The sequence below is a fragment of the Microtus oregoni genome, unplaced genomic scaffold, assembly GCF_018167655.1.
Source record: "Microtus oregoni isolate MIOR12 unplaced genomic scaffold, Mior012 000036F_ref0000092, whole genome shotgun sequence".
Classification (NCBI taxonomy): domain Eukaryota; kingdom Metazoa; phylum Chordata; class Mammalia; order Rodentia; family Cricetidae; genus Microtus; species Microtus oregoni.
The window spans coordinates 15,805,088-15,818,808 of record NW_024543095.1 but is presented as its reverse complement, the minus strand read 5'-3'; the positions used below and the strand labels follow the sequence as shown (position 1 = coordinate 15,818,808).

The 13,721-nt window shown below is 40.4% G+C and overlaps 1 protein-coding gene across 3 annotated transcripts in view; it reads right to left on the bottom strand.

The window, feature by feature from the left end:
• Nucleotides 1-13,721, bottom strand: part of Camkmt (calmodulin-lysine N-methyltransferase) — a 392,778-nt gene that overhangs the window by 359,445 nt on the left and 19,612 nt on the right. For all 3 annotated transcript variants that reach the window (XM_041631282.1, XM_041631281.1, XM_041631283.1), the window contains exon 3: nt 9,365-9,429. In XM_041631282.1, the coding sequence (XP_041487216.1) occupies nt 9,365-9,429 (65 nt within the window). The remainder of the gene's footprint in view (nt 1-9,364; nt 9,430-13,721) is intronic.

Here is a 13,721-nt window from a genome sequence, read left to right as displayed (position 1 = left end):
ACCAGCTCCGTGTTTCAAATAAAAATGCAAAAACTACGTTATAAAGAGAAATCTAAATTCTTCTCCCAACTCCCTGGCATTTCAAATGGAAATGTAAAAGATGCATTTAAAAAGCGGTGTCTTCTAAATGCCCCTTACCTGGTGAATCCTAACATTCTGCATCACTTGGGTCACATTGACTCAACACTGAGACAAAATGAAAGCATGCTCCCCCAACTATGGGGCCGGAAGCCAGATGGTGAAACACCCACCCACCTGCGGAACCAGCTTACAACCAAAGGCTGTCTGTGTTATGATTCTTCACAGGGCCCGGAGCAAGACTGGCGCCACACTGCGGACCACCGGCTCCCCTTTGGAACCCCTCACATTTCACGGCTGCTGTCTACCCGTGCGTCCTAACATAGAAAACAGAGAAACCTAAGAATTCATTTTCTGGAAGAATTTACAAAGTTTGCTCAAAACTCATCCCCGAGTGACTCTACTCCTCTGTACAACCCAACCGCAATGTAAGAATATTTTATTGGTTTGATTATTGAGTTCTTGAAAATGCACTGGGAGACATTACATCTGACACACCGTGAGCCCCTCAGAAAAAAAGCACTACTGGAAAACAAAGAATTTTCTGCTTTTTGACTAGTAAAATGCATTGCTTCCTTATTCTTCAACAATTTGAGATTTATATCACAGCTTCCAAAGAAAAATACTTCACTTGGAAGTTAGAGAATACTTTTTTAATTTATTATTATTTTTTATTGTATGTGCATTGGTGTTTTGACATGGGTATCCAGTCCCCTGGAACTGGAGTTACAGACAGTTGTGAGTTGCCATATGGGTGCTGGGAATTGAACCTGGGTCCTCTGAAAGAGCAACCAGTGCTCTTATGCTGAGCTATCTCTCCAGTCCCATAAAGAATACTTCTAAAAAATGAAAGTAATGTTTTTTTCATACTTGTAAAAGTAATATAAGCCATAAAATTCAAACAATCCTGGGAAGCATAATGAAGACAAAGCAAATTGCTCATAATCCCAACAAAGCACTGAGCACTGGAACCTGCTCTGCACAATCCTAGTTGTCCACAGACCATGTAGGTTACATACTTGACAGGAACAGTCCACACGTGGGCTAGGGGATGCCCGCCACGCATGAGAACATGAGTTTGATCACAGAACCCACATTAAAATGGTGGGCATGGGTACACACTTGTCTTAGAACGGGAAAGGAGACAGTAGGCTCGCTCCTTAACCAGCCAGTCTTGCCTAACTGTGATCTCCAAGCCAATGACAGACACTGCTTCAAAAGAGGTGGATGGTTTTCCTGAGGGTGAGGATGGCATCCAAAAATGACCTTCTCTGATTGCTTCGTCTCTCTCCTTGTCTCTCTGTCTCTCTGTCTCTGTCTCTGTCTCTCTCTCACACACACACACACAGAACTCCAGTGCATGTGTATCCAAACATACAAATTGCACACACACATATAAGTAAATAAATAGGCCATATTTGCTGCACTGAATTTTTTAATTTTTTTTTATTTATTTTTTTTGGGGGGGGGTTTCGAGACAGGGTTTCTCTGTGGTTTTGGAGCCTGTCCTGGAACTAGCTCTTGTAGACCAGGCTGGTCTCGAACTCACAGAGATCCGCCTGCCTCTGCCTCCCGAGTGCTGGGATTAAAGGCGTTCGCCACCACCGCCCGGCTGGATTTTTTTTAAGACCTAATTATTTTTATAAGTGTTTTGTCTGCCCACCTGAAGAAGGCATCAAATCCCATGGTGCTATAGTTAAAGACAGTTGTAAGCTGCCATGTAGGTGCTGAAAATTGAACTCAGGACTTCTGGAAGAGCAGTCAGTGCTCTTGACTGCTGAGCCATCTCTCCAGCCTCTACTATACTGATTTTTAACTCAATATGTTTTAGAGACTGTCCACAGCTATATAGTATTCCATTGCATGGGGTATCCATTATTAACAAGTCACCTAAAATTAAATTTCAACATTCATTGTGCTGCAGTGCATCCCTTTACTTATAGCTTTATATAATAGTGTCATTATTTTTCAGAAAGGAAATAGCAAAACACTAGATACTTAAAATCGCTAAACAAGCCAGGCAGTGGTGGCACACACCTTTAATCCCAGCACTCTGGAAGCAGAGGCAGGTGGATCTCTGTGAGTTCAAGGCCAGCCTGATCTACAGAGTGAGTTTCAGGACAGCCAGGGCTACCCAGAGAAATTCTGTCTAGAAAAACAAAAATAAACAAAAAAATTGTTAAACAAACTGCCAGACCACCTCTGTAACAGTAAACTATCGCATGCCAGTCTGCAACTGGCTTCCTTCTGCTGCTTATCCCAAGAGCTCTCTCTAGAGAAAACGCTTCTGTCAGCATAGACGTCATGCCGTCAGATGTCGACGTAAGCTGATGCCATTCGTCATTGACACTCCAACTTCTTGATGCTGCACTCTGCCCCCAAGACAGGGTTTCTTCTCTGTACAGCCCTGGCTGTCCCTGAACACACTCCTTAGACCAGGATGGCCTCAACCCCAGAAGTTCGCCTACCTCTGCATCCCGAGTGCGGGGATTAAAGGTGTGTGCAACCACTGCCCAGTTTATTGATGCTGCTTCTTTAAAAAAAAGTGTCTTTAAACTTTTAGTCAACCTATTTATTAATCTGTAAATCCCAGGGATTTGGATTACATTTAGAAGGGCATCCCTGTCTCAATATAACAAATAGATTCATCTAAAATATATGGTAATGTCAGCGTCCAATTAGGTATTTTCTCCAGCTTGAATGTATGCTGATATAGAATAAAGGAGGGAAGTTGGCTTTGTTATTTTTTAATTCCTAGATAAGTGTTCTCAAAAATATTGATTTTAAAAAAGTCCTTTCCAGTCACTGATATTCCGTCTTGTTCACGAGTCCCAGATGCTGACATCTGTGAGAATCCTCTACACTGCTCTAAATCAGCGATTTGCGGTGCTGATGCATGCATGCCATACTGTTTCAGTTACGATCGCTCAGCGTTGTGTTTGCATATCATAAGGTCATGTGAAATCTTTAGACAGGAAAAGAACCTACTACCTTGTATTACTTTTTAATAATCAAAGAACTAAAGAAGTTCAAGAATAATGATACCAACATTACTAATAAAATACAGTATTTATAATCACATAGGCCTTAACATCTGATATGTTCATCATGGTACAAGGTAGTGAGTGCTTCTTAGGAGTAAGAAATTGTTCAAAGACTCCCTAGCAATTACACAACAAATGACTTGCACAGTGAAATCCTAATTTCACATATACTTCCATGATGACACCTTTTAAAACAGAACAGTGAGTCATGTAATTCAAATAATAAAAACCCAGAGATAGAAACTGGGGTTCAACCTGAAGGTCAGAAAAATCAAGAGTCAGCCACTGGCTCTTACCTCTACTTCAGTCTGGAATGGAGATCCTGCCTCCCGGAATCTCAGGATGAGACTGTCTGTGAGCTGCCCCTCCTGTTTTATATTCTTCTCTAGGGCTGGGATTAAAGGTGTGCACCACTGGGATTAAAGGCGTGCACTGGTTCCTATGGCAAACTAGTGTGGCTACTGGGATCACCACTGCCTGGTATGTAAGGCTGACCTGTGGGGCTGTTTTACTCTCTGATCTTCAGGCAAGCTTTATTTATTAAAGTACAAATGAAATATCACTGCAAAGTGACCTATAAAAGCCAGAAGTTTCTTATTTCTTAATTAATCTACTTTACTTAAAAATACGTGTGTGTGCATAGACATATAAAGCATGGATGGACATAGGTCACAAAATACACATGTGAGTAGATATAGGATGACCATGTAATTCATACAGAAATCCTAAGGAGACTGGCCCACGATAGATGTGCCTGGCTGAGATTATAAACCAGCGGAGACAGCAGCCCTTCCCCAGGGCAGCAGCCACTATCACTCAGCAGAACTGACTGGGAAAGGCCAGGGGAAGCAGTCATCTAGAGTTGCCCATTGAGTTTTTTATTTTCCCACTGAAGGGCTTCCCCTGCTCAGTTTCCAGCTTCTGGATTCCACTATAGGCGGTTTATATCATGGGATAAACAGCAGCCTCTGGTGGAAACAGCTCACATTCCAGCTCCTCTCAAGGGCATGGTGTTTCCTCCCAGCTGTTTTGCTCTCCTCGCTCCCTCCCTGCCAGAGTTAGCAAGCTAGGCCATCCCAGGACAGGGGCTGGGTTTGAAGCAGAGGATCAATTTACCAATATAATGTACATTACACGTGGATGCGTTGCAATCTGTTATAAAAGACAATGCATGTTTATGTCACATGCGCTATGTATGTCTATAAATGTCATGTATATAATATATTAAAACTATTTAAACATAACTTTGAAGAAGAAAACATTTTTATATTCAACCTGGCCTTCTGAAGCTTTGGTAATCCTGCAGAGTGTATACTCAATATACCAAAATCATAATGCAACATGAAAACTAAAAATTCATACTGTATTTCCATAATGTTCCCTTTGGTTTCTTAAACGTAGATTAAAAATGAGTAGATAAAAATCTTAATAAGAATATTCCCTCTGGTAAATATTTGATTACTAGTCTAAAACAGATCAATTTTAGGCGCCTCCTAAAACAGATCCTGCCAGGCAAGTAGAACGAATGCAGGAAAAGGCTAGAGCTGCGTGCGTTAAAAGTTCAGGTGTGCTCTGTAAGGAAGAAGGTCTACAAAAATGTTCAGGAAGCCCAGGAGACATCTACCAATCACAGGATCCTCTCATAACCCAGAAGCAGGAAAAAAGCTGAAAGAACGGCGGAACAGGTTTTACTATATAGTCTCTAAAATGAAGCGGTAACATTTTTAGTTGCTGCAAAAATTCTGACTAGCAGGAAAATATTGCAATAATATATAACAACTATTAGCTAATATACATTACATATAATATATGTGATAACATAAATATTATATAAAAGTCTACATTTATAAAATTATTTCTGAATTCTCACTATTTCTATATTCCTAGTTAGTACAGAATTATTATTAAATTAAAGTACTAAATTATACACATACTACTTATATGTATATATGTTCTGTGAACATGCAATAAATGATATGGGAAATATTGATTCATCTATTCAGGCTGTCAAAAGAGAGTACACTTTAAGAATATGCAAGTGAGCTGGGTATTGGTGGCACACGTCTATAATCCCAGCACTTGGGAGGCAGGGGCAGGCAGATCTCTGTGAGTTCGAGTCCAGCCTGGTCAACAGAGTGAGTTCCAGGACAGACTAGACTATAAAGAAAGACACTGCCTCCAAAAAAATAACAAACAAAGAAAATTCATTTCAGTAGAAGAAAGGGATTAAGTTTAGAAAAAAGGGCATTAGAGAAACGGAACCCAGTGGGGCTTCTCTGATGAGAGGTCAGGGGGACTGGCAGGAAAGAAAGAAAATTCTGCCCACAGGGAAACAGTAGCAGGAAGTCAGCTGGGTGCTTCCCTGATAGATGCTCTGTAGGCCGGGTCTTTGAGCCAAACGTGGAAGCAACCCTCACTGGCCTCACTTCTCCCTAGCTCACACCTTGGGTTGGTACTGAGCACATCCTCTCTGCAGAGCAGCCTGGGTATCTCAGGAAGGATGCTCTTGAGTAGTGGGAACCAAAGAATGAAACAGATATACCTTGCCTTAGGGAGGTGACTAACATAGTATGCTTTCCACAAAAGCCAAAAGAAATACACAAACACAGTGTCGGGGTCCTACACAATGAGTCGGGATGTAGAAATGATGAATTCTGCATGAAACTTTTGTTTCTTTCTGCAGTGAAAAGGCAAACCTAGGTACTTGCGAACAGTAGGCAAACACTCTACCACTACATACCATATCCAGCCCACCAAATCCATCTTAATTTCCTATTACAACATTGAATAAAAGTCAATTAGTGAAAATATATCTCAAGATTATAAACCATTTTAAGGTTGGATGTTTACATACAAAGCATAAATAACAAAAGCAAGTACAAAGACTATTTTCTTTTCAAATATATTAGGAAATAAAAAAATTGACATTATAATTATTTCCCAAAATTAGGGAGATTTTTTTTTCCATATCTTCTTGGAAATTCTGGAACTAATATTCATTTTATCTCTAAAAGCATATGATGAGCATGAGACGGATAACTCTACTACATGACACCCGCGCTGTGTTCCCTGGGCATGCACAACATGATTCTAAACTATTTCAACTGTTTTTATTATTAAGTAATATTAAGTTGAAGAACATAAGTAATTGTGCCCATCACTTCTACCATGAGAAGCTTCTTTCCTCATTGTAACTATCCCCTGGCATTTGCACACGAGTACTATAGGAACTGGTATTCCTGGGCATAACTTCAAGGCCTTAAAGGATCAGAACCATTCCTTTACTTAAAGCTAGAAAGACAAAACCTGACATTTCAAACAAAAACAAAATACATTCAAAGATAAGGAAAAGTTTTATATTAATGATTGGCAAATGGATTATACTAGAAATAAATGAATGAACATAAACACATCTCAAATGTTTATACAGAGAAAGCTTAGTTATTACTCATGACGCGCTGGTTATACTGTGCTCTAAAAGAGACTTATGCTTGTAGCGCCCTCTGCTGGGCTTTCAACCTAGCAACACTAATAACATCAAAGACTTAAGTACCAAGAGAAAAACTACTTTTTTGTCCATGAGCACTTTAAGATGATGATTATATGAAAGCTGCAACTAGTATTTGCTATGCTGAAATAAGGCTTGACCTATTTGTCCATTAAGTAAAATTTCAATAGATGTTCTCTTGAAGAGTAAATATATGATCACATAAATTATAGACGCATCTATGCCGTGGAAGTAGAACTGTCCAGGGGGACAAAAGGAACTAAGAGCAGCTAAGAGGGGCAGGAACAAAGACAGGAGGAGAGGATGAGAGACGGTATGCTCCCATGTACAAACATTAGAGAGTAAAATGTTGCAGAAGGACCGGGCAATGTCGAGGCCAACCTGGTCTACAAGAGCTAGTTCCAGGATAGGCACCAAAGCTACAGAGAAACCCTGTCTCGAAAAACCAAAAAAAAAAAAAAAAAAAGGACCGGGCAATGACTCGGTGGAGAATGTACTTGCAGCACACTCACAAGGACCTCCGTTCAAATCCCCAGAACCCATGGAAATGGCAGCTGGGCCTGGTGGCCCGTCTCTAACTCATGTAAGCGGCAGCTGGGCCTACTGGCCCATCTCTAACTGTGACACTAGCACTCAGGAAGGCCCCAAGACTAGCTGGGCAGCTAGGCTGGCTGCATGGCCAAGCTCTGGGTTCTGTTACAAGACCTGGCTTAAGTGAACAGGTAGGGACCAACAACAGCGGAAGGCTCCTGACCCCGGCTCCTGACCCCAGCTCCTGACCCCAACCTCGGGTCTCCACACACATGCATACACACATACAGCCGTTCCCAGGAACGTACATACACACACCACACATGCCCACAGACACTCGCATGCCAAAAATAGTTACATAGGAAGAGAAGTCTTGATATACCTTGCTTCTGTTACTATACCTGCCACTTGGCAATATTTTCAGGCTCTTAAGTCTCTATTATGATAATGCATTTTGATAAGCAATTTAGCTTTTTATCTAATCTTTCTGGCTTTTTAGTTCAATCAAAATAGTACATTTTAAAATATCAAAATAATTCTTAGGGTCTCCTTTCAACTTAAATTTATTTTAAATTAATCCTTAACAACATAAAATGTTCATATTTATAAACAAATATGAAAAGGAATGATACCAGAGCAATAAACAAATAAATAACTATTTTCCACTTATTGAGTATTAGCTGTGAGAAACAGGGTGCTCTCTGGTGTCTGTGTAGTCTTTAAAAATGAATAAAGTAAAGTCCACAGAGACTATAATAGAAATTGCTTAAGGTAAATTTCTGAGTGAGGATTCCATTGTAGATGTGTCTCACTCATTCTGAAGTTTCCTACCAAACAACAGGCAGCAGGAAGAAACATCCTCAACACACAACTTCTCCATTTATCAGCGCAACAACGTGGGGGTGTGGTGGTGGAGAAAATGGTGAAGAAGAATAAGACATTATTCACACGTGAAATAATAATTAGGAAACTACCTTTACCGCATGTAGTGCTGCCAGCTAGTGGCCCCAGGTCGCACTGAGTCAGGAAAACAGCACTTGTTCTAGGCTACGAAGCTAAAACTTCTCTACTTCTCATTCCAGGATCACGTTCTAAAGCTGTGTGTGCTCAAGGCTGATGTAAGGATATTTAACATTATTCCAGTCTACTCTACCACCATAGCTTCCCTTCACCGGTCCTTGCCTAGCTCCCAGCAAAACTACAAGGTACACCCAAGTCAGAATTCAGTAAAGGCCAATACACATAAACTAAAAGGTAATCTATATTTTTAGAATACTTACAGACTCCTTAGTAACAAAATATAATTTTTCTATACAAGCAAGAGCTAGCCAAAATATGGTCATAGAACAAAATTAATATCTATTATTATACATTATTCAATTCAAATCCATCCATTTGGTAAAACAATTCTAGTTGCAAAGTTTATCATTTAAGTATAGATAATAATTTATTATATATTTCCTCTGAAGAAAAAATTGAGTTCTCTTTAGATTTGAAATGGTCATGTTTTACTATTGATTCATTATTTTGCTAAGTATCCTGTGCAACAAGTTAGAGGGCACACACAGCTCTTATCATGTTATTTAACTGTGAGGTGATATATTCTTGGCTGATTTCTTTTCGATCATCATATGACATTATTTTGGAATTGCTTAAGTGAAGTTCTCAGCAGAGAAATAGATCACCAATTAATCAGAGGCTTAGTCGAAAATATAATATATGCTGTAATAGTATATAAACAAAACCTTGGATTTTAAGTACATCATGAAAAACATGTTCTATATCTAATCTGTTTTAAAAAGCAAATCACCCAAAGCCAGCAGAAGCAGACCAACAACTTGATCCAAAAAAAGTCCCAATGGAAACAAGAAACAAAAGGAACAGTACTGGAGAGTCCAGACTTCCTTCCGATCTATGTTCCATCACACACACAAATACACACATCGCCATAAAGTTTTTGTGAAAACTGCCACACACCCTTTAGTATGCATCGCCTATGAGGCATGTTTTACAGCTAACAGCACCAAAAGTTTCTAATATGTATGTATATGTATAAATATACATACATAAGAATATACGTATTTATGTGTGCGTGCACATACACATAGAAATATATACACAGTAAGTATAACAAACAGCAGATAAAAACTAAAAGTTGCTTTTTAAAGCACTGAATACATTTTACAGTTAGCATATAACTTACAGACATTTCCTGTATTGTCAAAGCTGGTAAGAACATCTTCAACATTCAAGGATCCACTATTAAACCTGCAAAGGAATAGAGCATTTTATTTAACATTTCTGAAATAACAGTATGTCTAATCCTTTTTTAAATCTCGGAGCAAATTGTGATATATCCAATGTAATACCCAGCATCCATCTTTGGAAGCCCCCTCCCCCTGAAAGTTGCCTTGGTCCAGACTCCACCTCTGGGAAAGCCCACCAAGAGGTGACCCCTTCCCCGGGGAGGGTCAAAAAAAGCCCGCCAAGTGGTGAACCACTCCCACAGGCTATTTAGGCTACTGCCCAGAAAAGGAACACGTGGTCTTTGGGTACTATGTGGTCCCCCTGCTCTCTCTCTCTCTCTCCCCCTCTCCATACTCTCCCAGCCACCCAGGAGCGCAGCAGCAAATGTGGGCATCTTTTATTCAGTCCAATTTGATCTGATTGGAATTATTTGCATAAGCGGAGAGGCTCATTTTAGGAATATCCCTAATATATGGAGGTTTCCACCCAGGGGGTCTGTTTTTCCCATAGGCCCAGCATCGTGTGCTGGGAAAATGCCCTTGCTCTCCGCCAGGCTAACATTGGCTTCAACTCGGTGAGTTCCCCTTTTGGAGTACATGGCCAGTCTCTGGGGTCCCTTTTGCGCACCTTTATTTTTTGTCGATTTTTGGGCTTTCTGATGAAGTAGCCGCCATGCCAAATGCCAGACCCACACAGCTAAGCCGGACTTAGCTGAGATGAGACCTGGGTGTTTGGAGACATCCGCCACTCATTTCTCATGCACCCGTTTTGACTCAAGAGCACTGTCCGAGAGACACACTGCCACAGGCTTGAGTCCCAATAGGCATGGGCTTCTAATGGGTTCTTGCGATTCCAAGCCATTTACTCAAACGCCCTTGGGCAGCCTTTTACAAAATCCCTTTTAAACTGGGGCTATATAACAAGCAACATGAAATAAGCAAGACATGTGCTTCTGTCACGCTCCCGGCCACTCCCTTCTCCCTGCTCTCTAGCTATCTGCTGTTTTTCTCACTCTGGGATTTTACAAAACAAATCTGTTTCCTGTCCTTCCACTCTCATGGCTTCTGCCACCTAACTACACAGGATCACTCTGGGTCCCTTCCCCTTCCCCCTCAAGCTGTTTGCTGAGCTTCCCTGTCTACACCAGGATTTTTCAGTTGGTCAGCTGACACGTTTCTAAAAGTGTTTTATTTGTCTGTCTGTTAGAACAACGTGGCCACAGTATGTCTGTGTAACTTTGTGGGTATGTTCTCATAGTATGCTCAATTTATGTTTCTGTGTGCATGTGTACTCATTTTAAGATCAGTAGAATTTCTAACTCCACACTAAAATAGCTCCAGAAAAATACAAACACATGGGTAACTGCCATTTTGACCCCACTACCATCTTGGTTAAGAGTACCCACGTGCGCTAGTATTCTTGGACTTATTAAAATGCCCCTTTTAATCTTCTTACAGTTACTAGCATTGGTAAGCTGTAACGAATTGGATAAAATACACGTCTAAACTTAGCTTATATGTCCAGTTTAAATATCAGGTAATGGTACCCAATTCTCAAGTGCCTGTACAGATCTGAGGGTATGGCATTTAACAAAAGAGCTTCTAACACAGAGACATGCCAGCTCCCATGGCACCCTTTAGCTCCTCCAAGAAGATATGTGGTTGCAAAGGTTATTTTGCCTCCAGGCTTGCCTTTGCGTTTGGCAAAGCCATCCACACAGCAAAAAGCAGCCTTTCACCTCTTCAACTTCCTGGATGTCACCTGGAGAATCAATCTTCTCATCCCGCCAAGACAGGTAGGTTAAATCTCCCCCCCCCCCCCGCCCCAGGAAAATCGTTGGGCCTCTTATACTCAGCAGCTAACTGCAAGCACTGCTTCTAGGCTGGTGTTTAAGGGAGGCTGCCACCCAGAAGAGGAACACGTGGTCTTTGGGTTTTGCATGGTCCCTCCTGCTCACCCTCTCCTCTCCTCTATTCTCCTCCCTTCCCCTCCCCCCCCTCTTCTTCCCTTGCTATGCTCTCCTAGCCACTTGGATGCTTTAAACATAGGCATCTTTTATTCAGTCTAATTTGGTCTGGTTGGAATTATTTGCATTGGTGAAGAGGCTTGTCTTAAGAATATGCCTAACACCTAATACTAATGAACCCTACCATGTTATAGTTTTAAAATAATTTCTACCCACTAGAGAGAGAAGGGGAAAAACTCAAATCATAGTATTCAGAGTATTTGATGTAATAGCATGTCCTGATTATAATCAACAGCTTAAATAATATACATTTTAAATCACTGTTTAACAGAAAATAATTTATTGTTACATACAAGCAAATTCTTAAAGACACAAGTTAAAAAAAAAAAAAGAAATATATTACCCAGAAAATTTTAGAAGAAAACACACACACACAATACACACACACACGACCCCAGAACCACCCTCGGTAACACAGAAAGTTCTGCTGCAGCACTGCACTAATCACAAAACCAGTCACAAGGGACCAGTCAGTCACGAGTCACTTATGGACAGCTGGAACCCTTAGCAGGCAAAAGGGACTCATGCTATTTACTCCTAATCTCAATTCTGTCTCCGTTAGCTCCACTCTCTCTTGAAATATTGCATTTGATTATCTGGATGTTAGTAAGGGATCCAACTGGCAATAGTTTCAGCTAGAGCACCACGATCTTCTAATTCACCGTCAGAATTACAGCTGTAGCTGCTTCCGGGCATTCTGATTGTTTATAGTATAATAAGCACTGGAAATGCACTGCACCAGTACTATGGTAAGTTTGTCATTAAACTCAAAAGACAGTACAGATAGGGCTAGAATGTGTGTGTGTGTGTGTGTGTGTGTGTGTGTGTGTGTGTGTGTGTGTATAAAGTTATATGTCAAGGACTGGCCTCGACAAAAATACTTCTTACCAGGGTAGGGGTGTGGGAATTTTATAAATAAAGAATATGAAGATGCACAAAAAATAACAGGACAGAAACCACAGAAAGTATGGGGAGGGCATTCCAGTGACTGAAATCTGCCTGCTTATTCTTCCACAGATTTTATACCCAACATAAATGGGGGCAGGTAACAAAAGATTTTATTAACATGATACAAGGGATAACTCACACAGTCAATGGCTTTATCACTCTGAGACATCCAGTCATTAGCATCCTGTTGTCTAGGTAGTGAAGGTGTTCTAGATCACTTTATGCTGAAGACTACCCTTCCCCAGATGACCTCACAGTTACAAAAGAAGGAGCAGAAGTACATTTGCGTATCCTGACCACCCATCAGAATAGCAGGGAGCTATCTTAACTTCAAAAGAACCAAGCAACTATGTTTGTCAATCTCCAAACTCTCTGACTGTCAGACAAGGTAAAAATGGGCCTGCATTTCTCAACCTCCATATATATATTTGTTAGAATATATATAATTACACACATCTATATTATCAAGAGAATACTAATCATATTACCAGGAAAAAAAAGCTTTTATTTCTATCAGATACCATTTCTCTGACATAATCATTGAGATTGCATAGTCATCTGCAATCATAACTAGCCAATTAAATACTGAGCTCAAAATTACCATAATCCAAAGAAATGAAGTAATAAACCATCAGGCGTAGCTTTCGAACCATATTATAACTCTGTATCTCCTCTATGAACACGGGAGTCACTAAAGTCACTGACAACTATAAAATATAAACATTTTATATGCAGGACAGGGCATGACATGGGACAGAATTCAGCATGTTCCAAAATGTGCGAGCAATATATGAGTCCTTTGAAAATAACAAAACATGAAAACCCTAACATGCAGAGATAACCAGTGAATATTTTGGAACACACTCTAGTGGTATATTATTTGTATTTTGATAAATAAATCTTTCCTGAAGATTAAAGGAAAAGCGGAAGCCACTAGAGGTCAGGTGTAGTGATGAGGCGAGTAGGCCTGCTTTTTGTCCCATCCGGCTCCCGCACTGCTAGCTTTATGATGGAGAAGGGTCATCTTTCTATCTGTTGTTTCATTGGTTAAATAAAGAAACTGCCTTGGCCCTTTAATAGGACATAAAATTAAGTAGGCAGAGTAAACAGAACAGAATGCTGGGAGAAAGAAGCCAAGTCAGGCAGTTGCCATGATTCTCCCACTCCAGACAGATGCATGTTAAGATCTTCCCTGGTAAGCCACCTCGTGGGCTACACAGATTATTAGAAATGGGTTAGATCAATATGTAAGAGCTAGCCAATAAGAGGCTGGAACTAATGGGCCAGGCAGAGTTTAAAAGAATACAGTTTCCGTGTAATTATTTCGGGTAAAGCTAGC